Source organism: Orcinus orca, chromosome 18, assembly GCF_937001465.1.
Source record: "Orcinus orca chromosome 18, mOrcOrc1.1, whole genome shotgun sequence".
Lineage (NCBI taxonomy): Eukaryota > Metazoa > Chordata > Mammalia > Artiodactyla > Delphinidae > Orcinus > Orcinus orca.
The window spans coordinates 75,047,564-75,074,798 of NC_064576.1; the positions used below are offsets into that span (position 1 = coordinate 75,047,564).

At 46.6% G+C, this 27,235-nt stretch overlaps 1 protein-coding gene across 3 annotated transcripts in view; it reads right to left on the reverse strand.

The window, feature by feature from the left end:
- ATP8A2 (ATPase phospholipid transporting 8A2) overlaps window positions 1-27,235 on the reverse strand; it is a 531,116-nt gene that overhangs the window by 416,442 nt on the left and 87,439 nt on the right. For all 3 annotated transcript variants that reach the window (XM_033409347.2, XM_049700910.1, XM_033409346.2), the window contains exon 2: window positions 25,740-25,884. In XM_033409347.2, the coding sequence (XP_033265238.1) occupies window positions 25,740-25,884 (145 nt within the window). The remainder of the gene's footprint in view (window positions 1-25,739; window positions 25,885-27,235) is intronic.

Sequence of the window (27,235 nt, forward strand, 5' to 3'; positions counted from 1 at the left end):
TGCGGGGTGAGGGGGGCGGGAGCAGGGGAAGAAGTTATTTTCGACAGTGATCAGGGAATGTGTCACTTAGAAGGTGACCTGTGAGCAAAGGCCTAAGGGAGGTGACGAAGCAGGAACCAGCCACGTGGATGCACAGGAAAGAAATCTGCAGAGAGAGGGAACAGCGCGCACAAAAACGCTGAGAGGGAGGGCAGCCGCCGTCCTCCCGCTGCAGGGACAGGGAGGGGACCGGGGGGCGGGGCGATGGGGCTGACTCAGGCCCTGCAGCTCATGTCCCCACTGGCCTTTCTGTCTTCAGGAGACAGGAAGTCTCTGCAGGATTCCGAGGATAAGACAAGGTCTGACGACAAGGCCAACCTGCAAACCTCTCTCCGGGCCCCTGACCCAGCAGGGAAGGAACCTGGCTACGTGTGTGGTGGGCACGTTCCTCGTGGAAACTCTTAGGAGCTGGCGAGTATGGGAAACAAGCATCAGAAAACAGGGCCTGGAGACACGTGGGCCAGGGGCTCCCTCCTGTCACAACAAAAGCACTTCCAGAATCTGACCTCCGGAGGGCAGCCCCGGAACCAACCCCGGGGTGATGCCTGAGTGCAATTTTCCAGCCGGGAGAAAAAATCCAAGTTGACGGCTGTTCTCCAAAGGCAAATCTGACAATGCAGTAGCTGCCCAAAGACTAACTTCTCTGGACCACAAGCCTCCGGAAACCCAGGAACCAAACTAGCTTAACACTCTCCTTCCAGATGTGAACGGTAACCCACACTGGGGTGTCTTCCTTCTCTGGCCTCACGTGGACAAATACATTTCTCGTACGTGCCCAAGGTAGCCTCAGCATTCAGTGTTTACTGGAAGACCGGGGGGCCCCTTTAAACCCCTTCACAGAAGCTGACTCTGTGAGCTGACCAGTGGCTCCATGACCCTGTTCTGGGAACCCTCCCTCTCCCAGCTCCCTGCAGGAGACCTTCCACCTTTCTGCTCTCACATGTTTGCTCAGCAAGGAGTTCCGGATTACTGAAGGTACAAGACACGGCCTACGACGGCCATTCATGTCCTCATAAACAGCTTAATTCATTTATCCCTTAAGAGTACATTACACACCAACCCCTAAGAAACAGCCATGAGACCAGTATATACAAAGCCCCTGGGGGACCCCCTGCCACTCCCGTTGACGACGGGCCTCACCGCACACCTGGGACTCGCCCCGGAGGACGTGCCGACAGACAGCCCGCCGCGGACAGGTCCTCTCCCCTGCCGTGGACTCCTGACGCATTGTCAGTCGCCCCTCCCAAATTATATTCTGGAAACCTTGAACGCAAAAATCCCTGATCACCAGGGCCCGTCCATTGTCAAGATAGGCCCACCTCACTAGAAGGTTTTACTTCATTTTACTGAGCTACTGAAATTTCACCAGTTACAAAGAACAGACTAATAAGCTCATTCCCAAACGTGGACGTGTTTATCTTCAACACTTTTCCAGTTTCTTTGTCTACAACTGGAAAAGATGTGCTTGATACTGCCTGGCCTCATAACCTGTTCCCAGAATGCAGCCACTGGACCTGGACCAGTACTGAGAGTGCTGTAATTACTCACAGCCCTTCATCATAGACCATGCGGGCTGAAAAATCAGCCTAGTCTTTACAATACACATCCAATGAGAAAAATGGGCTGAGTCCTAATCGATCAGCTTATAAATATACCTTTGAACATAAGTTCAGAAATTAGACACCCCTGTAATTCCCATTAAACAGCATGAGTGCCCTGTTCCTATCACATTTCTAATTTGGTTTTTCTACTCAATACATTATTCAATGAATAGCTTTGGACACAAGGCAATTTATCTCACATAGAAACGTGGGCTGAAAAGAAGATAACAGAGAGAAGGCAACATTTTGAGCACGGAGCTCGCTGCCAGGCGAATCTTTCGGTGAAGAAAACTCCTAGGCAAGCAGTTCTGAAGGCCAGACATTAGACATGCCTACGGCTAACATCTTTAAACATGGCACCGTGGAAGAGTAGGTTTGATTCGTTTGCTTTATGAGAAAACTTGGGAACTTTCTGCTATAAAATCAGAAGAAAAGGAGTTTGAGACTCTGACACAATTTTACATGGCAAATCTCAAAGGATCCCTTTCCATGGGATTTCCCATCTTCAGTAAAAAGATACAGCAAATACCTCTTATGAAACTACCTGGCCTAAAGGCAGACGAGTACAGAAGGAGTCACAGTTCAGGCCCAATCCCACCACTGCCACCAAAGAAAAGCACTACGGGTCAGTCTATTGAATTACAACACCGTTGGCCCTTCACTGAGAATTCAATATATCCTTTCCAAACCCAGAGAAACAAGCCCTAACAACAGGGAAGGATTAAGGCTGCCCTGGAAGTCAAAGGTGTGACATGACTCTGAAAATAAGTTAGGAAGCAGAAGCGCTCAAATCCATCCTGCAGGTCTCTGCCCTCAGTCACAGAGGCAGTGTCGCTGCTGGTCGCAAAGGGAGGTCACCATGACTGTCCAAGAGGTCACTCCCAAGCAGGTAGAGCCCAGGAGCTCCAACCATGAGTGACATCTACATGGGAGACCAGCAGAGGTGGAGTCAGGGTGCAGAGCTCACTGGTGTGGGACACACACAAACCTCACTTGGAGCTGAACGTAAAGCAAGTCTGTCTCTCCTTTATCATTTTATTTTTGTCTGTTTCTCACATGACTGCCAACCTTCATCCAAATGTTTAATTTTTTTTTTTTTTTTTTTTTTTTGCAGTACACGGGCCTCTCACTGTTGCAGAGCACAGGCTCTGGACACACAGGCTCAGCGACCATGGCTCACAGGCCCAGCCGCTCCGCGGCACGTGGGATCTTCCCGGACCGGGGCACGAACCCGTGTCCCCTGCATCAGCAGGCGGACTCCCAACCACTGCGCCACCAGGGAAGTCCCAAATGTTTGATGTTAATTACAAATTTCCTGTTGGGTTCTGTGCACTTTCCTGAATGCCGGATAAGCTAAGGATGCAGCTGGAGTTCCCGGAAGTGAGCACACCCATGGAGGCGCTGGTCAGAAACTGAACACAGAGACACGAGGGGCCTAAGTCTTTAGGTATGGGATTCGACAGCATAAAGGCCAATCGCAAGGGCACCTGGCTTCTGACTCCCAACTGTAAAATGGACCCACACATTTATCACTTCTGCCTACTCAGGCACCATTAAAATAGTACAAAACTGTGTAAAAATATACTGCCACGTTTTTAAAATCTAGGAGCGGAATTATCAGCTAAGGAGTTTCTCCACCCACCCCCACCCCCAAAATAGACTCCTTTCTGCTTTTGGCAAGAAAGATGTCTCCTTGCCTCTAAGATGCCTTCTGAGAATGAGCCATGGGAAAAGAGGGGCATGCAGAGGGGCCTGGGGCCTGAGGAAGGGCCCTGGGCTGTGAGGCAGGCAGCCTGACCTACCAGAGAAGACAGGTCAGCCCCTTTTCAAGACAGCAGAGGGTCGCTGCATTCGTTGGGGTTCCCCAGAGAACCAGAACCAATAGGATGTATATGTACATGTATGGGCTCACACAAGTCCCAAGATCTGCACTCAGCAAGCTGTAGACCCTGGAGGGCCGACAGTGTAGCTCTAGCTCAGAGGCAGGAACAGACGACATCCCAGCACCAAGCCTGTGAGGAAGGAACAGTTCCCTCTCACTCAGCCCTTTGTTCTATTCAGGCCCTCACCTGATTGGACGAGGCCCACCCACACTGGGGAGGGAAATCTGCTTTACTCAGTCCATGAATCAAATGTTAACCACGTTCAAAATCACCCTCACAGAAACACCCAGAATAATGTCTGACTAAATACCCATCAAGTTGACATAAATTCACCATCACAGTCACCTATTAGGCAGGACTGACCTTGGAGAGCCTCCTGGAGAGAAAGGAGGTACCTGGGGACAAGGACACTCAGAGCAGCCAGTTTGGGGGCTCACCCCACCACAAGGACACTGGGGCTGGTGAGCAGTGCTGTGAAACACCTCCTCCAGCTTAACAGTGCCGGGACCCGGCCCTGCCCTGCCCACCAGAGGGCCCAGGACCCGGCCCCGCCCACCAGCCGCGAGCAGCCTCTACACAGGGCAGGGCCTGGCAACCAACCAGAAGAGGGGCCAGCTGCGCCCACCAGCACACCGACAGTAGTCAGCGCCGCCACAGCAGAAGGGCCCATGCAGCCCACATAAAGGGTACCCCTAGAGCATACAGCTCTGGTGACCAGAGGGGAGTGTCCCGCTGGTACCCACAGGGCGTCTCCCACATAAGCCCACTTCCGCAAGATCAGGAAGCATAACCAACCTACCTAATACATAGGAATAAAAGCAGAGAATGAGGCAAACTGAGGTGACAGAGGAATATGTCCCCAACAAAGGAAGAAGAAACCCCAGAAGAACTAAGGGAAGTGGAGATAAAGCAATCTCCCTGAGAAAGAGTTCGAGGTAACGACCATAAAGATGCTCAAAGAACTCAGAAAGGGCTTCCCTGGTGGCGCAGTGGTTGGGAGTCCGCCTGCCGATGCAGGGGACACGGGTTCGTGCCCCGGTCCGGGAAGATCCCACGTGCCGCGGAGCGGCTGGGCCCGTGAGCCATGGCCGGTGCGCCTGCGCATCCGGAGACTGTGCTCCGCAACGGGCGAGGCCGCGGTGGTGAGAGGCCCGCGTACCGCAAATAATAATAATAATAAAACATAACAAAAGGTTGCAAAATATACAGTGTTCTGATGGAAAAAATAAGAATTGATATGTAAAAAACAAAAATGTTCCAGGAGAAAAATGAGACAGGAAAAATAAGTTATACTAGAAAGGAGACAAACATGATATACGACTTCACTAATTCACCCTGAAGTAAGTAAGTTAAATCTTCATCTATAAGAGAATTCAGAGAGATCTCTTCTAAACCTAACTTAGAAATACGGTGGAAACCACCAAAAGAATTAAAAACAGTGGTTGCCGTTGGTGGAACAGAACCAGAATGGGAGAGACAGGGCTGGAAGCTACTGATTTTCATGATAAGCTTCCACAGTATTGGAACTTTTAACTACCTTATGTATTATTTTAATAAATATTTTAAATAAAAATTAATAGTACCAGATGTAACTGTCAAGGGGCCATCAGTTCTTGGATGTTCAGCTAATTTCAGGAATGGCTGTACATAAGGACCTGTTTATTAGAACATGAAATTAGGCTGAAGACCTAGTTTGCTCGTATACTGCTTCCCACCACAAAATGAGATAGTTACACTCGTATCTGATAGTAATCCCTTCGATCACCTCCTTCCACCAGCAGCAACTGCGCCCCGGGTCACGGATAAAAGGAAGGGAATTTTAACCTGCCCTCCATGAGTCTAACGAGAAGCAAACACCCAGAGCCTGGCACCCAGAGTACAAAGTGTTTACACACTCGTTGCTTTGAGAAGAGCAGTCTGGCTTTCAGGACGGGAGTCTTCACCCTGTAACTCAGCCCATGGGAGAAAAGAGAGTAAAGTTCCTCCCCCTTAAATGGAAGTCACTTTATTCTGTAGCATATTTAGCTCTTATTCAGTTCTCTTGCTTCCTTTCATCCTCTGCTAAATTCCTAGAACATCTCTCTTCTTCTCATCAAACCACATCCTTCTCTTCTGAGCCAACAGCCCAAGGGGTCACCTTCTCTGCAAGCTTTTCTCTATTCACATCTACCCAGTGCACAATCATTTCAACTGTGTGTGTGAGTATGAGTGTGGGCGGGGGTGAGGGGTAGGGGAAAGAGAGCAGGGAAAGCAATTCTCTCTCCTCTGACCGTTGAGCTCTAGGTTGGCCACATCAAATAAGTATTCCCTTAACCCCTGTGCTTGCCTTGCGGGTGGAGAGCCCAGAGCACACCTCAGACCAGCAGCAGCACAGCGCCCTCTGCTGGCCGGTCGTCACCGCAGTGTTTCTGCCAGGTAGACCTCACTGCCCCATCCAGTCTGAGCCAGACCACGGTCCTCAGTCGTTCTCCAACAGAAGCTTCAATTCACCCCATGCTCAGAGGCTTCAAATCCGGGGCGGGTACAAAACGCACTAACCAGGAAGCTTGAGCTGTGAGCTCAGATCAAGGTCCGCACAACATGAAGCTGTGTTAGAACGTGGCTACAGGAAGCAGGAAAGTGATGGCAAGAAATAAAAATACGGTGGGATGCACATATGGCCACCTTACCTTTGATAAAGGAGGCAAGGATATACAATGAAGAAAAGACAGCCTCTTCAATAAATGGTGCTGGGAAAACTGGACAGCTACATGTAAAAGAATGAAATTAGAAAACTCCCTAACACCATACACAAAAATAAACTCAAAATGGATTAAAAACCTAAATGTAAGGCCAGACACTATCAAACTGTTAGAGGAAAACATAGGCAGAACACTCTGTGACATAAATCACAGCAAGATCCTTTCTGATCCACCGCCTAGAGAAATGGAAATAAACACAAAAATAAACAAATGGGACCTAATGAAACTTAAAAGCTTTTGCACAGCAAAGGAAAGCATAAACAAGACGAAAAGACAACCCTCAGAATGGGAGAAAATATTTGCAAATGAAGCAACTGACAAAGGATTAATCTCCAAAATTTACAAGCAGCTCATGCAGTTCAATATCAAAAAAACAAACAACCCAATCCAAAAATGGGCAGAAGACCTAAATAGACATTTCTCCAAAGAAGATATACAGATTGCCAACAAACACATGAAAGGATGCTCAACATCATTAATCATTAGAGAAATGCAAATCAAAACTACAATGAGGTATCACCTCACACCGGTCAGAATGGCCATCATCAAAAATTCTACAAACCATAAATGCTGGACAGGGTATGGAGGAAAGGGAACCCACTTGCACTGTTGGTGGGAATGTAAATTGATACAGCCACTATGGAGAACAGTTATGGAGGTTCCTTGAAAAACTAAAAATAGAACTACCATATGACCCAGCAATCCCACTACTGGACATATACCCTGAGAAAACCATAATTCAAAAAGAGTCATGTACCACAATGTTCATTGCAGCTGTATTTACAATAGCCAGGACATGGAAGGAACCTAAAAGTGTCCATCGACAGATGAATGGATAAACAAGATGTGGCACATATATACAATGGAATATTACTCAGCCATCAAAAGAAACGAAATGGTGTTATTTGTAGTGAGGTAGATGGACTTAGAGTCTGTCATACAGAGTGAAGTTAAGTCAGAAAGAGAAAAACAAATACCGTATGCTAACACATATATATGGAACCTGAAAAAAAAAAGGTTCTGAAGAACCTAGGGACAGGACAGGAATAAAGACGCAGACGTAGAGAATGGACCTGAGGACACGGGGAGGGAGAAGGGTAAGCTGGGACGAAGTGAGAGAGTGGCATGGACATATATACACTACCAAATGTAAAATAGATAGCTAGTGGGAAGCAGCCGCATAGCACAGGGAGATCAGCTCGGTGCTTTGTGACCACCTAGAGGGGTGGGATAGGGACGGTGGGAGGGAGACGAAAGAGGAAGGGGATATGGGGATATATGTATAGCTGATTCACTTTGTTACACAGCAGAAACTAACACACCACTGCAAAGCAATTATACTCCAATAAAGATGTTAAGAAAAAATAGGGTGGGAGACAAGGGACCCCAGTCTCCATCCTCGCTTCCAGGTCCCTCTCCCCCTCCCCCGGAGCCCTCCATCAACATTTGCAAAAGCAAATCCCGTTGCTTCTTAAAACCAAGTCAAACCTCTCGTCAACGTCTTAACCACTGGCCAATCCTGAGGTCATTAGATACTCTGGCCTTTTCTGAGCTAAGAGGAGGTGGGTAGGTGCCACCCTGCAGGGAGGAAGCGGAGGGTGGCAACAGCACCATTCTCAGCTCCCCAGGTCCTGTTTTGTTTTTACCCAAATCTGACCCTTATAGTCCTTAAGAGCAACACGCCAGGACAGCGGGGCTCCCACAGCTGTCGGGGAGGGAGATGCCAGCCAAGGGGAGAGCTGAGCAAACACCCAACTCGGTTCAGGAAGGGGGATCCTGCAAGGAGGGAGGTGGCGCTGGGACAAGAGTACAGTCATCTCCGGGACACCCCCTAGCAAAGAGCTGCCAGGGGACAGGAGGGGCAGGGGGAGCTCACAAGTGAAGCCCAAGGACATCGCTGTGACCAACGAAACCACCGGAGCATCACGCCTACTCGCTGCTGGATGGACGTGGACGGAAGGCGTCCGAAAGAATCAGTGGGAAGATAGTGGTGACTGTGTTTGCAAACAGTTATAAAAATGTCAGAAGCTTCAATTCACTTTTTATCCTTCTGTTTTCAGTTTTTTGAACAGAGATGAAGGTCCTGTGACTATCAGAGAAGCAAAGCTCTTCTAAAAACCCACAGGTACCAGGGTCCCTGGCCCTCCACAAGCGGAAACAAAGAAACAGAACACAGGCTGCGTCCCCTCTTGTCTCCCCTCTCGCCGTACCTGCCGCCTCCCTCACTGTCTCTGCCAAAGCGGCCTCCATACCTTCTCTGCTGCGGCAGCGGTTGGGCTCCCAGGAAACCTAATAAAACATTTATGCGTGTTTCAATCCTCTGCAGTGGCAGGAAGGTCAAAGCCCCCCCACCAGGCACAAAGCCCCCTCGGGACAGTCTCCAGCACACACAGAAGTCACTGCGGCCAATCCAGGCTGATCTCTTTACCTCACTGGGGTTTTTCGTTTCCCCAAAGGTTTAAAAAAACACTAACACGTGTTCCTCAAGGAAGCAAAGCCCAGCGGGCCCTCCACTGCGGTGCAGTGACCCACATGTGGCTCCCTGGGTTCTCTGGGCCACGGGGTGGGGGGGGGGGGAGGTCAGCTCCCTCCCCCAACCACCAGGTCGCTGCTCCGGTCCCTCCCCCCACCTCTAACCAACCCCCCACCAGCCTGGCTCCTTCCCTCTGAAGCTGTGCCCCTCCCCCTGCCGTGGGGGAAACAGGACTTGATTCACCTCGACCCCCAGCTCCCTAGCTGCCGCTGCTCCTCGGGCCTCAGCCCTTCCCATCCTCTTAGGAAGGGACGGTTCTCCTGTCCGCGTCCAAGTCCACGGGCTGCCCTTTAACCCCGGGCACGTCCACCAGGCTCTCGTACCATCCGACGGTCCAAAACCTCAGCCTTCCGCCCCCGCCCTTCACTGCTGACCCCTCAACCTTCAAACATGCTCACGACTCTTCCTGGCAAGATCTGTTTTTATATAAAGTCATGCCCGAGCTTCTCCCCTTCATCAGCCTCTCTCTCTTCATCGACTCATCTCTGTGGAAGGGTCCCTACCCACCTCCCTCCTCAAAGGGCCATCCTTGGCTTCTGTACCCTCCTCCCCAGGTACCATGTCCCCTCCTTCGCTGAGCGGCCCTTAGACAGGACCCTCTTGTTCAACATCCCCAAGGGTCTTGTCCCCTCACTTCCGTATCTCAAATCACCACCAGTGTGTGCACGGTCACCAAATCCACCTCCAGCCTTGACCTCTACCACAAGCCCTCCCTGGACCAATATATTTACCTCTGGACACACCTGCCTACCCATCCCAGACGTGCAAGGTCAGTGTGGTCCAAACTGATGGCTCCGCCCCCCGTTTCCCATTTGGTTAGTGATTCTATGACGGGTGCCAGTGGCCACGCCCAGGAGTCCAGAAAAAACGCAAAAATAGGAGATGGAACAAGTGACAACAGAGAGGTCAGGCGCCCCCAGTGAACAGAAGAAGAGGGTGGGATTCGGTGGGGACTCTGTTACTTAGAAAAACTAAGAGCCAGTTCATGAGCAACAAACACAAACGTGAACAAAAAGAAAGCAAAGGCTGCACTATTACGTCAAAATTAAGTCTAAGGCCAAAACAATGACTAAGGCCAAAATACTCACTGCAGCCATGTCACCACCAGCATGGTAAATCCTGTGTATTAAGTGACACAGCTCAAAGCATGTCAGGCAAAACTCAGGAGCGAGTTGACCCCCAAATTTGTGACAGTCTGGTAATAGCATTAGTCTCCTAACTGGATGGGTGCGAACATAGAAGAATGTAATGTAAGACTCTGGAGCCTACAGAGAATCTATCTCCTCCCAAATGCAGAGGGAGACCTGAGCAAATCTCTCACTCCTAGTCGTAGGGAACAAAGCAACAGGGAACCCGTGACACATTCACAGACCACCTGCAACACCTGCCAACGGGCGAGAGACACGGGTCCCGCCTGCCTCAGGCACTAAGGACAGCAGGCGTGGGAGCTGCAATAGGAACTGGTCAACAGGTCAACGGAACCTGTTCCCCCAAGCCAGGCCACGGACTCAGGATACAGTCACCACAGGATTTCACAGCCAGAACGGTGCTTGAAAGATCTACTTCGAGCCCCTCATTTGACACAAGAGGAAACCTAGGCCCGGAAGACAGGATGCTATGGCCAGATACAGCTGCACAGGTGCAGGAGAAGATGCAGCCCACGGTCAAGGGCAGCTTGAGACCCAGGACGATGGTAGAGGGGCAGCTTGCCTCCGCTGGGTCACAGACCCAGAGAAGATTGCGTTTTAGTAGTCCCCTCCTCCGTGTGGCAAAATTACATTCAGTAACAATCATGAAACTAAAACATATAAAATTGACCGGGAAGCAGCAAACACTGCCTTTATCAAGTTTTATCTGATCATGCCAATAAATACTAAAATCATAGTACAAGAAAAAGCACAACTCTTTGTTATAAAGCAGAAACTAACACACCACTGTAAAGCAATTATACTCCAATAAAGATGTTTAAAAAAAAGCACAACTATCTGTTCCATCATTTTTATATTTACATAACAGTTTGAATTTTGATCCTTTGGTTATAGGCTGCTCCAACATTTACGTCAATAATTGTCAAGTAACTCGTAGGTGAAAGTTAACAAAACCAAAACATCTGTAAAAATATATAATTTAGACAACTACTGAATCACACCACTAATGGTAGCTTTTTATTTTCTTGATTTGGTCTCCAATTTGCAAACGAGGAATAATTATGAAAATGTTTCCATTTTAAGATTTTTATTAAATCTAGTCTGCGTGCACTGGGGGCCAGAGGGTTACCTGGGACTGCTCCTAATCCCCATGTCGAATATAACATGTATTTAAAAGTAATAAAAATGCACTAGTTTGAAGCACACACGTGTATTTATTTTATTGCCGACACTGCAGACCAATGCTGGTGCATGAGGACAAGGCACAGCAGACAGACTTGTAGTCGGTTTTACTGTTTGCACCTCGGGCAGGTGGCTCCTTGGTCCTCCACAAACTGTGGGGTTCAGGTGAGTTACGTACCTTTTTCCTGTGAATTGGGGATTCCAGCTCCACCTCGCCCACACCTCCCTTCCGGCCTCTCCTTAGGGGTGCAGGCTCAGATGTGGGAGCCTGGCCCCCTCACCTGGGTGCAGTCTGTACCGCAAGGTGAGCCTAAGGGGAAGGTGCCGTGGTAGTGAAAGTGCCACACGGCACGACTCAGAAAGAACACACCAGAAGGCTGCGCTGAGTCTTCTGCTCCTGGAATTCCTTTTCTAAGAGGCTGAGGGTGTGAGCCGGAAAGCAGAGGGGAACTAGCTGATCCAGGCCTGGATAACACGTGTGATCCCTAAGTCATCACCTGCACCCAAACCCACCAAAAAACTAAAGCAACATGGGAAAAGAAACAAGTCACCAATGCCTTGCTTTTCCATCACATCCCCAACGGCAGCTCAGTGACTGGTGTGTACTAGACACTAAAAATAAATTTGCCAAATGAACACATTTTAAACTTCAGCGGATAGAAATGACTAAGGGTGCCAGCTATCACATTAAATCCCAAAGGCACCTGCATTTGAGGACAGACAGAAATCTGTTACGTCTGAAGAACTGACATTAAAAGCATTTAACTCAGCACCCCCCTTTCAGGAGTACTTTATATATAAAAGCAAAACATAAAAAGCACACAAAACACAAATTTCTGAGGCTTAAGTAACTGCTTTGGGGGTTCGGTTCTGTTCAATAGCAATTAAGTAGGAAGGGAAATCTTAGAACAACGTGTGAAGCCAATTCCTATTTTCTGTTCAGTTCTGACCTTCACCTGTGGAAGAAAGTCATTCAGTGCAGTGCTGCGGGGCTGGGAGTGGGCTGGACAGCCAAGGGGGTGGGAGATGCGAGACAAGAAGGGCACTCTTCTTAAGAGATGTGGGACCCTCCTGTGTAAACCATAATGGAAAAGTATATATACATGTATAACTGAGTCACTTTGCCGTACGGCAGAAATTAACACATTGTAAATCAACCATACTTCAATAATATATTTTTAAAAAGAGAGATGTGAGACCCAAATCTTAAAAGACCGAAAGGCTTTAGCAAGGAAGGAGAAAGCACTCCAGGGAAAGCGCGTGATTAAAGGCCCAGGGAGCATCTCGCGGCAGCCACAAGACAGGATGAGAAGAAACAGGGGGAGATGGACCGGGAATCCAAGGGTAGAATGAGCACAGCCTTGCATACCTTACCGAAGACGCAACACAAGTAGAAATGGTCCCTGGATGAAGAATCCCAGAGCCTTCACTGTTCTAGAAAAATAACCCCCTGGAAGGGAAATGGTTGAGGGGTGGGGGTCACCGTAACAAGTGGAGAAAGAGAGCCTGAACCGGGGCAGGAGAACCCACCTGCTTGACAAGGCAGGTCTGGTTAAAGCCCATGCCCAATCCCACCAAGCTTCTTCCCCAGCCTTCAATTCTCCTTCCTGGTCCAGGAATATCCCAACTTTCCCAGGACCACCAGGGGAAAATGGGTAAAGTCGACGGGAGAAACAGGGAAGAAAATAAGTCATTTGAGTTTCCTTTAAACTTTTATACCTATTTTGAAAAATGGGGCTTTTTTGTACCATGGTACACAGCAAGACGTAAGATCAAGCACAGGAGAATCAAAGGATGGAGACACCATAAAAACAATGACAGCTTGATAGAGTCCTGAAACTCCCAACAATGGTGGAGAATTACTATTTCAAAGGGCAGTAAGAAGATTACAGGAGGCGTCCGGAGTAGACAGATTCAGAGAGACAGGAAATAGAACAGTGGGGGTCAGGGGGAGTGTGGGTGGGGAGGCTGGAGGGATAGAAAGTCTTAGTTTGGGAAGATGAAGCGTCCTGGCGATTGTGTGCACCATGACGTGAGTGTACTTGACCCTACTGAACCGTATACTTAAAAGAATGAGGATGGTAAATTTTATGTTACGTGTATTTAGCACAATTAAAAAGGGAAAGAAAAAAAGCGATAGGCCTACATGACATATTATGAAGGACCGGAGAGGCGATATCCACGGTGCATCACGTTCTGGACATTTTCACACTTGGAGCCTCATGTGATCACAAGAAACCTTCAAGGAAATGTGCTTGCCATCTGACAAATGAGGAAATGCAGGAAATTACTGGCACAGGTCATTCAGCCAGAAATCAGGAGAGCCAAGACCTACAGACCAGATTTGCTTCGCCCACTTTACTTCACTTTGATTGCCTTTCCTCCTCGGGCTATTCAAAAAAAAAAAAGTTTACACTGCTAGTTTTTTCTGTAACTATTTTTCCAGTAAGTACTTAGTAATTTAAAATTCTCTGTGATAACCTCAGGCAAACACTAAAATTAAATCTTAAAAATCAGGTTTAAGCAAAACGAAAATGTTTGTGTTTGTTCCTTACATCCACTCAGCCTACTCAAGGTGCACTTTTTTTTTTTTTTTTTTTTTTTTTTTCCGGTACGCGGGCCTCTCACTGTTGTGGCCTCTCCCGCTGCGGAGCACAGGCTCCGGACACGCAGGCTCAACGGCCATGGCTCAAGGGCCCAGCCGCTCCGCGGCATGTGGGATCCTCCCAGACCGGGGCATGAACCCGTGTACCCTGCATCGGCAGGCAGACTCTCAACCACTGCGCCGCCAGGGAAGCCCTGCACATTATTTTTTAATCTCTACTAACACAACACCAAACCTGGTGGTTTTTGTTTTGTTTTGTTTTTTTTAACTCAAGTGATCATATACAAAGTTTAGTGGAAAGTTATTGCCAAACATACTATCTAAAATGCAAATGACGGGAACATCAAAATTCATAAGGCACTCAGTCACTGTTTACAGTGTTTTCTGCATATTAATTCAGTAATTCTGCATATTAATTAATTAATCCTCACAATAATCCCGTGACATACGCACTGCAGGACGGGTGACAATAGGATCGCCTTCAACAAAATCACCACGTGCTAGTTTCCAACAGAAATCAGAGCCCCACCCGAGACCAAATAAACAGATTTTTCTTATGCAATGTAAGGTTTTTTAAAAAAATGATCTATATATCCTGGTCTCTCCAACCATGCGACAGGAGATGGGAAGCGCAATACGGCCTGTGGAGTGCAAGCATGAAGTGACCATCGGCACTGATGCTGTCTCGCAAAGATTCCACGAAAATGCATTTGATCATTTATGGGCTACATCAACCTGGCAAAAAGGTTTCAGAGACAATTCACTTTTTTTTTTAAATTTTACTGAAGTATACTTGATTTACAATGTTAACTTCTGCTGAACAGCAAAGTGATTCAGTTACACATATATGTTGATATATTCTTTTTCATATTCTTTTCTATTATGGTTTGTAGGATATTAAATACAGTTCTCTGTGCTGTACAGTAAGACCTTGTTGTTTATCCATTCTATATATAATAGTTGGCATCTGCTAACCCCAAACTCCCAATCCATCTCTCCCCGACACCCTGCCCCCTCAGTCAGCAACTATCTTCAAAGTCTTACTAAGCAGAGAACACATCTCAGACATTACAACAAAGCTCTATCACTCAACTACTGCTCTATTCATTATGTTATAAACATTATTATTCCACGGACATATGTGGACCCATTTTTAGGTCGTTCTAATTTTTTAAATACCCGATGTATTTCAAAAAGTAAACAGCATATGAGTTTCTCAAAAAGCCTAGCCATTCTTACTGTATTCATTTTTTCTAATTGTAGTATCTCAAAATATCAAAATTCATGAGGTCCCTTAGCCCAACAGTTCAAAAGAACACGCGATGCATAATTGATTTATCTTCAGCTGCTAGGTGAGAAAACATACTTGGCTGTGGAGAACATTAATATCTGCGAACTACTTACATAGAAAGTATTATGATTTAAAACCTAACTGAGCTAACTTTCTTATAAAGCAATCCACTATTCCCAAATCCTTAAACATCAGGGGTTGGTTTCTATAAAACACTTATTTTATTCCGTAGCAAACACCAGCACTGTATTAAAAATCGCTTCTGGTCTAGGTAAGCGTATGACTTGTGAAAAAAAATTTGCAGCACTGCATTGTGCCCATGAACCATCCAAAGAAAGTTACTATCAAATGGACCGCAAATCTCAAAACACATGGTCCTCAGAACTTGGAATGAGAAACATGAAAAAATGGTCAGTAACATGAAGTTTTCTCAACATGCCCTCAGGGTTTAATGGGAGCAATGTAGTTTTGGAGTTATCAGGTACAGTTTTAAGGGCAAAAATATCATAGATAACTTCTCCAACCCTCAATGGAGACAGATGTTCCTTTGTAGGCAAATGAATTATAAGCATTAAGTGAGCATTTCGGGCGTATGTGCGTGTGTGTGTATGTGTGTACGTGTGTGTGCGCGCGTGTGCGCACGCAGACATTTACACAGAATGGAGGAAGGAGATTGGTAAAGACATCAGAAGGAATCTCCCATGGTGTTTTCTTTGGCCTTGGAGTTTCCCAACTTCATAATATTGACAATACTGAGCTTATAAACATGGTTGACCCATGTCAAGACCTCCATACAGAGAATAACTCTGTATATACGTGCACACACACTCCCTCCTCTCCTTAAAATTATTTCTCCTGCAACATCTAAGGAAACATAGTGAACAAAACTTTACTGAAATCCTAGTGGCAGCTGTCCAGCAAAACAGTAACACTGAGAGAAGTCAACGTTTCTGTTTGCCCTTCTGCCATAGTCATTTATGAGGTAATTCAATTTATTCTGATCTATCAACCCTAGAATGATTAATGGTTTGTAAAGGTAACATGAAACATTAACAGGAGGCAGTTGTAACAGAGATGGAATACTGGGGAAGTAAGTATGACACTACTCAGCCTATATAGCCTTACTGTTTTCAAATAAAGAGCTCTTTTTAAATTGTCAGAGCTTGGTAACACATTTCATATGCTAGACAATACTTTTGAAACCTCCACTCTTTACAGGAGCAGAAATAAAGGAGTCATTTTTTGATTGGATAACTTAAGGAATATTCCTTTATATAACTGCATCAGCCAGAAGGGTCCCGGAAACAATGTAACGCTGTCACCTGCCCCTTTAAAAGCCTTCCTCTCTGCAGCTAACTCACCTCCAGGGGCCTGGCTTTTCTCGGCACCTCAGGTATCATCCGCATTGTTTCTGGAAAGGCACACACATGGCTGGTAGACCTTCTGCCCTTCGCACGTGCCTCCCGCATGCCTGGATGCCCTCCCGATGTGAGCCATTACTCACCTCCAACCCAGCTCCCTGGTCATCTACCATCAGCTTCACCCACACCCACTCTGCCACTGACCTGCCCTGCAGAGCCATGACCCACGCCCAGCGCCGGAGCATCAGTCTTGACAGTCGGGGGCTGACGTGCGTCCCTAGCACAGACCAGCGCAGACTTGGAAACGGTGCTCCAGCCTCCTTACTGTCATGTGTCTCAGTGCTGCTGAAGCCTAAGGTCAAGGTCAGACTGGGTCGGACCACACAGGTTTTCTCCAAGGAAAAGAATCTAGAGCAGGTGCTTCCACCCTGGGGTGTAGGAGAAATGTATCAGAGCTTATATGTACATGTACCTCCAAAAAGTTAGCTTCAATAGCCTTTACTGAATGCCCCAAGACCCTCTGTAACACAGCTGAAGGAGAAGTGCCCTAACAGTGGGGGTCAGGGGATGCTGTGGACTGAACTGTGTCCCCTGAAAATCCCTATGTCGAAGCCCTAACCCCACCCGCATCCCCCGTGATGGTATTGGAGATGGCGCCTTTGGGAGGTGATTAAGTTGAGATGGGGTCATGAGGGTGGGGCCCTCATGATGGCATTAGTGCCCTCACAGGAAGGGACACCACACAGCTTGGTCTCTCTCTCTCTCTTTCTCTCTCTCCTCACCACGCGAGAAGGTGGTGGTATACAAGACAGGAAGAGGGTCCTCACCAGAACTTGACCATGCTGGCACCCTCCCTCTTGGACTTCCAGCCTCTAGAACTGTGAGAAAATGCATCTCTGTTGTTTAAACCCCCAGGCTATGGTATTTTGTCCTGGCAGCTTAAGTGACTAAGGGAGCGACAAAGGTGCCCTCCCCTGGCCGTTCTCTCAGCTTATTACTGCATGTTTCAGTGTCTGCATCCAGCTAGGCGCGCTTGTCAACTAGACTAACTCTCCCAAAAAGAACAAGTGGCTTCAGAAACATGCAATGGGCTTCCCCGGTGGCACAGTGGATATGAATCCGGCTGCCAATGCAGGGGACACGAGTTCGAGCCCTGGGCCGGGAAGATCCCACATGCCGCGGAGCAACTAAGCCCGTGCGCCACAACTACTGAGCCTGCGCTCTAGAGCCCGCGTGCCCCAACTACTGAGCCCATGAGCCACAACTACTGAAGCCTGCGCACCTAGAGCCCGTGCTCTGCAACAAGAAGCCCGCGCACCACAACAAAGAGTAGCCGTTGCTCACTGCAACTAGAGAAAGCCTGCCCGCAGCAAAGAAGACCTAACACAGCAGCCAAAAAAAAAAAAAGAACCACGCAATGAAGCAAACCGCGTTTTGAAAATAATAAACGAATGACAAGCAAATAAACAGTACAACTGGCACCTTTAGGAAATAAAAGCTCTTCAAAATCATTTTTCCAGGTTAAATGTTAGGATAATTTAATTAAATCTGATAAATCAGCCGAAAATATTCAAAACTCAAGAAAGTTACCAACAATGTGGATTGACATTCGTAATTCTTAACTGAGAATCTTGGTAAATACGTATTGGGTCTTCAGATAATGACAGTAATACACATAGACAGATAGTTAAATAGATACATTCCAGGTTCATGGTAAAAAGTTTTACTGATGGGACATGTGATCAAAATATTCTGGAGACCACTGATATGGCTGTAGAGCTTGTGTGACAGAGCGAGGCCCTCTCCCCAGCTGTCAGCTCGTCTCAGGCAGGTCTGAAAGCCCCAGCCAGCCGAACCTCTCCAGGAGCCTACGGAGGACAAATACTGAAGATACAGAGAATAATCGCTCTGAAGGACCAACCACAACATCCCAAACTCAACCCCAAATCCTTTCCTAACTACATCTAATCAAAGGTAAGGGTATCTAAAAGCCTACAGTTTGAGTTGTGAAGAGCTGGCGTTCATTTAGGAGAAAAGGGCAGATCAGCATTTAGATGATCAAAGCCAACCTCATGGATTTCAGGAAATTTCTTTGTAAAACCTCCCTCCCTCCCAACAATGGTCAGACCTCCCCTTTTGTTCTCACGAGGCATTGTCCCTCTTGAAAGGGCTGCTGATTAGCATTTCTGAGTAAGCTTCTGCTGTCTGTTGAGTGACTCAGCCAGAAGTAGCAGAATGAACACTTAGACGCTACTTTCTAGATAACTACACAAAAGCTCACATGACTGAACTCTGACTGCAGAATTTTCTGCAGCCCACGGTTCTACTTTTTCAACTTCGACACAACTACATCGGACGTTTGCAAACAGACCCTACTGTTGCCAGCTAAGGGGATGCTGCCTTCCCATCTGATCGGCACCGTGGATATGTGAAGATACTGGTCCAGTCTCCCCTGACCACCACCCCTTCAAACACACATCTGTCCCCAGTAAGGACCCAACATCGCCCAAAGCATCCAACAGAAAGACAAGAGTTGAGCATTTAGTTCCTACTGTCCCAGATACTTCTGGTTTTTAGTGTATTTTTACTTTGAGATAAGTTGATACTCACAGAAGAGTCGCAAACATAGTACAGAGTTGCCATAAACCTTCACCCAGGCACCCCACGAAGTCAGTATCTCCTATTACCTTAGAATCATGATCAAAACTAATTTAACGACACTGGCACAATACTACCCCAACTACAGAGTTCAAAATTCACCAGTGTTACATATATACAATGGAATACTACTCAGCCATGAAAAAGAACAAAATAATGCCATTTGCAGCAACACAGTTGCAAGTACACACTATCATACTAAGTGAAGTCAGTCAGAAAGAGAAAGACAAATATCATATGATATCACTCATATGTGGAATCTAAAATAAGACACAAACGAACTTATCTATGAAACAGAAGCAGACTCACAGACATAGAGAACAGACTTGTGGTTGTCAAGGGGCGGTGTGGAGAGCTGGATTGGGAGTTTGGGATCAGCAGATGTAAACTATTACGTAGAGAATGGATAAACAACAAGGTCCTACTGTATATAGCACAGGGAACTATATTCAATAACCATCATGGAAAAGAATATGAAAAAGAATGTATACATGTGTATAACTGAATCACTTTGCTGGACAGCAGAAATTAACACAACATTGTAAATCAACTATACTTCAATTTAAAAAATAAGTTCAGTGTTTCCTCCAATGTACCTTTTCTGTGCCAAGGTCTGATTTAGAACTGATACTGTGTGTAGCTGTCACATCGCCGTAGTCGTCTCCAATTCTGGTTAATTTTAACTTGTGTTTTTCACAAATCCTGATGCTTAATTCTTTTTATCAGTAAGAGTCAGAAGCGCTCAAGTTCACAGCAGACAGACAGTAAGAGTTAAACAGAATCTGGGACTAGGGGAGGGGAAAATAAGTGACTGACTAGAACTCAAACCCAACACCTTTGCCTGTTTTTATAAATGGGAATGGCACAGACATTTCTTTAGTCAAATTCAAAATCTGCACCAGATCTACCCATACAAGGGTCAACTCGATAAAGCAATTCACCCGTCCAAGTCGGTTCTCCTAGACATTTGCTGTTTCCTTAGAAACATCAAATACAAAAGCGGCCCAAGGCTGACATGCTTCTGTTTCTAAAAATACTACATTTCAAGAAAGCTCAAGCACGTCATAGTTACCTGAAATAAACAGCGCCAAAGGCCCCCGATTTGAATGCTTTTATCTGCAAAATGCCTCCAAAGCCTTGTCCAGTGGTGCAGACCTAATAAGTGTTCTAATTACAAGCATCTTCTGTGGCCTTCCTTGCTACTGGCACGTATAAAAGTAAGGATTCTTGATGTGCTGTGACATTCATGTTCAGAAAATATAGGCTAGGAGTGCTTGGTTTGGAGATTAACCAAGTATATGCCTTGAAATTAAAAACAGCTAACGCTAACTATGTGAAGAGATTATATGTTGATTAGCTTGACTGTAGTACTTTGCTCTGTGTATGAAACCATCACGTTGTATGCCTTAAGAACATACAAGTTTTATTCAAAATATAAACAGATCAAGAAAAAACAGCATACATGGAAGAAAATCTTGAGGCCGTTTTAAAGTAGGCAAATGGAATGCTTTCAACATCATCAACTATTCTTGATAAGGATTTTATATACCTTTACCTTTGCCAAACTTGACAAGGATGACTGTCTCACGTGAGATCTATAAACCTTGTTTTTTAACACAACGATCTGCACGTGAATCAAAAGGAAGTTACGATTGTTACCGGTATCTTGGTATGGTTTCTCTGTTAAACTGTAAGCACCTTAAGTGGGATGACCAGATCCTACCTAAATTCTGCGGCTTTAGCCGTTTAGAGAGAATCGCTCGTCCTCGCAGCCCTCCATGATCTTAGATCTGGTACCATATACAAACATTTACCACCGCTATTCGGGTACAAACTGCTTTTGAAGATGATTTTGTTCTCTTCACTCCGTAAAAGAAAAATCTCCTCTCAGGCATCAGGATCCCACCCTAATATTATGAAACCGTGATGCTATTAAACCTACCACCCAGTTCTCAATTCTCCTTTCTATAAAGGCAAAATTCTACTCCAAACTTATCCTGACAAGATCAGCAAACTATTCATATGAAGCAATATTCTCTTAAGGCAAAGCAACTTTAAGCAATGCAATCGCTTGACAAAGCTCGAGTTATTGCTTTAATGAAGATTTTCGCCGTCTTTAACTCCCACCTGAAATGAATGACTCATTCACATCTGAGTGTCTGTAAACATTCCTAACTTGCTTTGAAGGCCTCATTTCAAATACTGGAGAAAAGCGTTTGACAGCCTTGAAACTCACTGTTTTAAATGGCACGCTCGATAGTCACATAAAAAGACTGCACGTGCCTGAGCTTGATGACATAAATATTGCCCATTCCTTTGACCAGGAAATCATTTCAAGGTATTTTCCGGGAGAAAAATTGTGTAACTTGAAACATTTTTTAAAATTTAGATACACAAAATTAATTATTCGCCACCAGGTTCCACTAGATAGCAAGCTTTCTATAAGCTTTTAATATTTCACTTAAAATGCCTAAAGGGAAATGGTATCATTCATATGAAATGTCCAGAACGGGAAAATCTTCAGAGATAGAAAGTGGATTAGTGGTTGCTTCAGGCCGGGGAGGAGGGGATGGGGAGATGTCAGCTAAGGGGCACAGAGTTTCCTCTGGAAGTGATAAAATGTACAACCAGCACCACAACTTTAGAACAACCTTGAATACAGTAAAAGCCGCTGGACTGTATCCTTTAGACGGGTGAATTATATGGTATGTGAGTTATTTCTCAATAAAGCTGTTAAATTTTAAAGGAGATGTGATTGTACACTTGAGAAAAAAGGAATCTTGTCAAGTAGACATATATACAATCTTTCATGTGTAGATGTAATAATTACACTGTAAAATCTAGTCATTGCTGGATGACTGAAGACAGTTACTGTCTTCACGGTTAAGGTCCTAGAAGATCAATGCCTAGGAGAAAAAGACCATGTTCTATTTCTCTATGATTTTGATAATCCAAATTCATTGGCTTCAATAATGGAAAACTTCAACATACCACAGCTTCAGATCAAATGCTGGTGTTACCTGCAGCGTCAAGAACAAGGTTTAGAGAGACATCCATTGACACGGCACGAACCCTTCCAGAATTTCAAGGAATTGCTTGGAATTTGAGTCACCATGTCTGGCATTCCCCTGGGGCTGCCAAAGCCAGTTAACCCCGGCAGTGACCTTCTCACTCCCACTCGCCTGGCGGGGAGTTTCCTTCTTGGATGGACACACCAGTCCAAACGTTAACCCCGGACCGTCCATCGCTGCCCTGAATGGTACCATGCTGCCCCTCGCCAACCTCCCCGAACGCACAACCACCACATCCCGCCTTGGCAAACTCCAACCCCTTCTGTGAAGTCAAAACACCAGTTGCCCATGAAGGCAGTCACACAGCAACTGCCCCACCATCATGAGCTTCCAAGCCAGAGATGGCCTCGGGTGGGGAAGGTAAGTGCGAGAGCTCGGTTCCAGGGACGGCCAGCCTACGGAGGTGCAGGGCATCGGATACACCAGACACCCCCACTCCATGGACCAGCGTGACCCCATCTGTCCCACGTGGTCCCTTCTTTTCAAAAGCCTCAGTTTAGATGCAAGCTATCTGGGATCAACACTCCATACGCCCCAGCTTCCGGGAAAAACCATTAATGTTTTCCCAAGAAAAACTATATTAAGAAAAATAACTCCTTTATCAACTCCCTTTAATGAAAATACTCCTTTGAGTAGCTTTATCAACTTTCAACAAACAGCCATGACGAAGACAAAAAGCCTTATTTTTAAAAAAAATCAGTATTTTATAAAACGATTTCAGCGATATTCAAGTGCTGAAACAATATTGTTCAACATTTTGTAAAATCCTTAAACTATATGCCAAGAAGCTTTAAAATCGATTCTTTAATGAACTACGAGTCACATCACCAGCAGTAGTTCCTAATTAAATATACAGTGGAGGTAAAGTGAGTATTGGAAGACCATTTTCTAGAACAGCCGGCACCATACTTTAATTTCTTAGAGCCTATTCAGTAGACTCTGAAACCTATGCTCACAGTATAAGCCATGAACTCAAACTGTATGAATTGTAAGATTTAACATATTTAACTAATTCAATTATACATTCACATACAAGGCTTTAAATGGAATGGTTTGTGTCTACCTACTTTCTTCCTAGCCAACCCACGGTATACTCCCACTTAGCCCTCCCCCACCCCCAAAAGAGTACAAATGAAACTGTATAACAGGCAGCCGCTGGAAATCTCTTTGATTAATAATAAAAATCAGTTTCAAAAGTCAATGTGAGCCTTCAGATATAGAGAACAAACTTATGGTTACCAAAAGGGAGGGGTGAGGGGAGGGATAAATTAGCAGTGTTTTATACACTACTATATATAAAACAGATCCAACAAGGACCTACTGTACAGCACAGGGAACTATATTCAATATCTTGTAATAACCTATAATGGAAAAGAATCTGAAAAAGGATTTATATATATATGTGTGTATAACCGAATCACTTTGCTGTACACCAGAAACTAACACAACATTGTACATAAACTACACTCCAATAAAAAATAAATTTAAAAAATTTTAAAGTCAATGTGAGTCTTAATTACAGAACAGGTTGTGAGGCCTCGCTACCAAGGCTTTTAAAAAGCTTCACCTTCCATGGGAACTAGAGAATTCGGACAAAAAACAAAGACCCCTATTTCATTCTCCCGGCTTTAAGCATGCACAAATGGATACCGAAATTAATAGGAACTAAGCAAAAATACTACTTGACAATATCTTAAGGTCACACACGAGAAAGTCTAAGGAAATGAAACTATAATGTCAGTGCCGGATTGCAGATGCTTTAAGTATATTTCACAGAGTTGTGTATCCATCACCCCAATGAAACCCCGTGTACGTTACAGTCATTCCTCTTTTCCCAACCTACTCCTCAGCCCTAGAAGTCACTAATCTTATGTCTCCGTAGATTTGCCTCCTCTGGGTATTTCATATAAATACAATCATACAGGAGGCCTATTACTGGCTTCTCCTAGCATAATGTGTTCAAAGTTCATTCATGTTGTAGAAGTGCATTCTTTTTTGTGGCCAAATGATATTCCACTGTATGGATGTACCACGGTTTATTCACTTACTTGTCAGTCGACAGACATTTGGACGGTTTCCACTTTTACCTACCATCATAATGCTGCTAGGGACTTCTATACCAGTTTCTGTGTGGACATACGTCTTCATTTCTCTTGGGTATATACACCTCGAATTTCTGGATCATATGTAACTTGACATTTAACCTTTTAAGAAACAAACTGTTTTCCAAAGCAGCTACACCATTTTTCATTCCCATCAGCAATGCAGGACGGTTCCCATTTCTGCACATCCTCGCCAGCACCTGCTACTGTCTTTCTGATTAGAGCTATCCTAGTGGGTGAAGCGGGAACTAGCGCTTGAGGCTCTGTATCTTAAACCAAGCCCACTCAGCCTTGAATTCGGTCTCAGCTATTCTTCCAAGCTACACGCTTAAGTATTAAATAGGCCCCAACGGTCATTCTTAAAACCCAAAACAGAGCCATCCAGGATCATCTAACACTCTTTCAATAAATGAAAGCGTCACTTCTGCATAGTATATGCACCATTATTTTATCCCAAATCCTATCAAGCTACAATAATGTCCAACAGCCAGGCCTTTCTGAAGAAAGATGTCAGGCTAAGCTCAAGTGCCACGGCTGCAGAGGAACACTTAACACATAACAAAGCTTAACACATAACAAAGGAGCCCTGGCCTGGGATTCAGGTTTGTCAATAATCCGTATGTAACCTGACCAATCACTTACCTTCTCTACACCTGAGCATGGTGTTCTGAGCCACGCACAGAACTACATCCTCTGAAGTCCCTCCCAGAGATAAAGCCGTCTAAGCCTGAAAGTTTAATGAAATTTGCAAACATGCTAACTCACATGCCTAAAAGATCTAGCTTGGCACAGCAGAAAGACTTTGGGTTTAGTAGTCAGGCAGGCTAGGTTCTATTTCCAGCTATGCCATTTAGTAGCTAAATGGCCATATTTAACATCCTTCTCTGTCAGTCTGTGAAGGTAAGACTGCCTTCTTCAAGGGGTTCTGAGGTTTTATAAAGCCAGTGTAGCGAAAGTACCCAAGAGAGCGGCCCGCAAAAAGCAGACGTTTACATGTTAGCGTCCATCCATCTTCCCGCTAACTCTGGGCAAAGTTTCCCAGCAAATAAAGCCCTCTTAACAAAGGTCCTGGGCATTGAGAGCTGAATGCGAGTTCTTGTGACCTGAGGGATTCCAGTATAAAGCACTTCTCCACATGACAGTCGGTAACTTGTTAAGGAGGGCTATCGGTTGGTTTAAAACAGGGCTGGGGAATTCTTGGAAGGGCACTCAGGGATGAAGAGACGAGAAACCTCATTTTTGCCAGGGACGGAAGCCTAAAAACGTCCTCCGGGCTCACAGCCAGCCTGAGCACAGAACCAACGCAAAGGAGAGAAAGGTACGAGCTATATTCCCATGACCCGATTGGAAACGCGGGTGTAGACTGCCAGGCTTGAGGGGGAGGGGAGCGGAGGGGGCTGGCGACAGCAGAGAGGGGCGGGGGGCTGGCCAGGTGCGTGGAAAAGCCCAGGAGAGGAAGCCGAGCCACATCCCAGCTGTGAATTAACCGCTTCCTGCGACTCTCGGCTGGCTGCCGCCTCCTACCTGATCCGGTTGTCACGGAATCTGTTGAGATGCGGTTGGTTGAGGTAAATGGTGCGGGCTGGTGCGTCCAGCTGGTCCCCAACAGACGTGGCCCGGGACATCTCATCATCTGCCTTCTTGTAGCCCGAAGAAGAACGAACAGGTCCTGCGGAGAAGAGGCGCGGTCAGAAAGCAGAACACAAAGAAGTCACGCCCGGCACAGGCAGCAGCACGGGCGGGCGGGGACCAGCTGGAAAGGATGCTCCGGGCGACGCGCCGCAGCTGTACCTCGGCGGCCCCTGGAGACGCGCGCAGCTTGTCGGCCCCGCCCCGCCCGCGCTGGTCCCCAGCGCTGAGGAGCCCCTCCCGGGGGTGGGAACCTCGGCCCTCCCGCCCCTCGCCCCGCCCTCCCTCCCCTCCCCACTCCCCGGCCAGCCGGGCCTGGGCGCGGGGAGCGCAGTCCCCGCAGGGGTGGCGAGGGGCGCACCCCTGCAGGTAGGGCCACGTGGGCCGAGCGGATGCGGGGAGCAGAGGCCAGAGCCTCCCCTCCCCGGGGCGAGCTCCCCCTCCAGGCCCAGGGAGTGAATTCCCGAGCTAGGCTTTCCCGGCTTCTTTGCGCTGAGGAACGGAGAGACACATTAAGGGGGTGTGCCCTGCATTCGGCCGCCAGAGAGGACGGTGGAAGACACCTCTGTGCTCCAGAATGAAATTCCAGACCCTCCGTGCAGAGGGCTGGTCCCCTGGTTTCTGGAACGAACCAGCAGCTTTTCTCCCCCGACGCGCCTGGCGACCTGAGAGCAGAATCCCGCCCATCCCCGCTCGCGGGCGCGACGTGAGCCTTCATCCAGGGCTTCTGTGGTTAAGACCCAAGCCAGTCTATCTCCGTAAGATGCGATTTCAGTCCTAGAGCCGAGCCTCTCTAGAGCCGAGCCTCTCTTGGGCTAAAGCTCCCCATAACCTTCACTTGAGGAGGTGTCGGCAGGGACAACGATGACACACCCAATATGTCTGCCCAGGTGCACACCCCTCCACACACACACCCCTCCAAATACAAGACAAGGTCCCTCACTGCACGGGGCCACCCACCTCGCGATTTGACCTTGGGGTGGGGGCGGGGCCCTGACGTCAAGGCCCACAGAAAAATAAATGCCCTACAGATGACAGAGTCTTCTCTGCTTTTCCTTAAATTGCATCTGCCCTAATACCTGCCGCACTTTCCACCTATGAAAGAAACAGGTGTTGCATATCACTTAGGAAACGGGCATCTCACTTCAGTAAACAGCCACTTCACAGCTACAAAGCACGTTCAGAAACATTTTGAAAGAGACAGCTTTGGCTATGGAAGTATGTCATCTTTTTTAAAGTGGTTAGAATCCCATTATAATCCTCATCCTAAGAAGAGGACACCCAAATATCAAACTGGGTATTGAGAGCTGCTGTGCTGTCCTGAGATGTGCTCACAGCCGGGTCCCTGGTCACAGAGCAGGCGCAAGTCTCAGTACACGACCCCAGCCTCA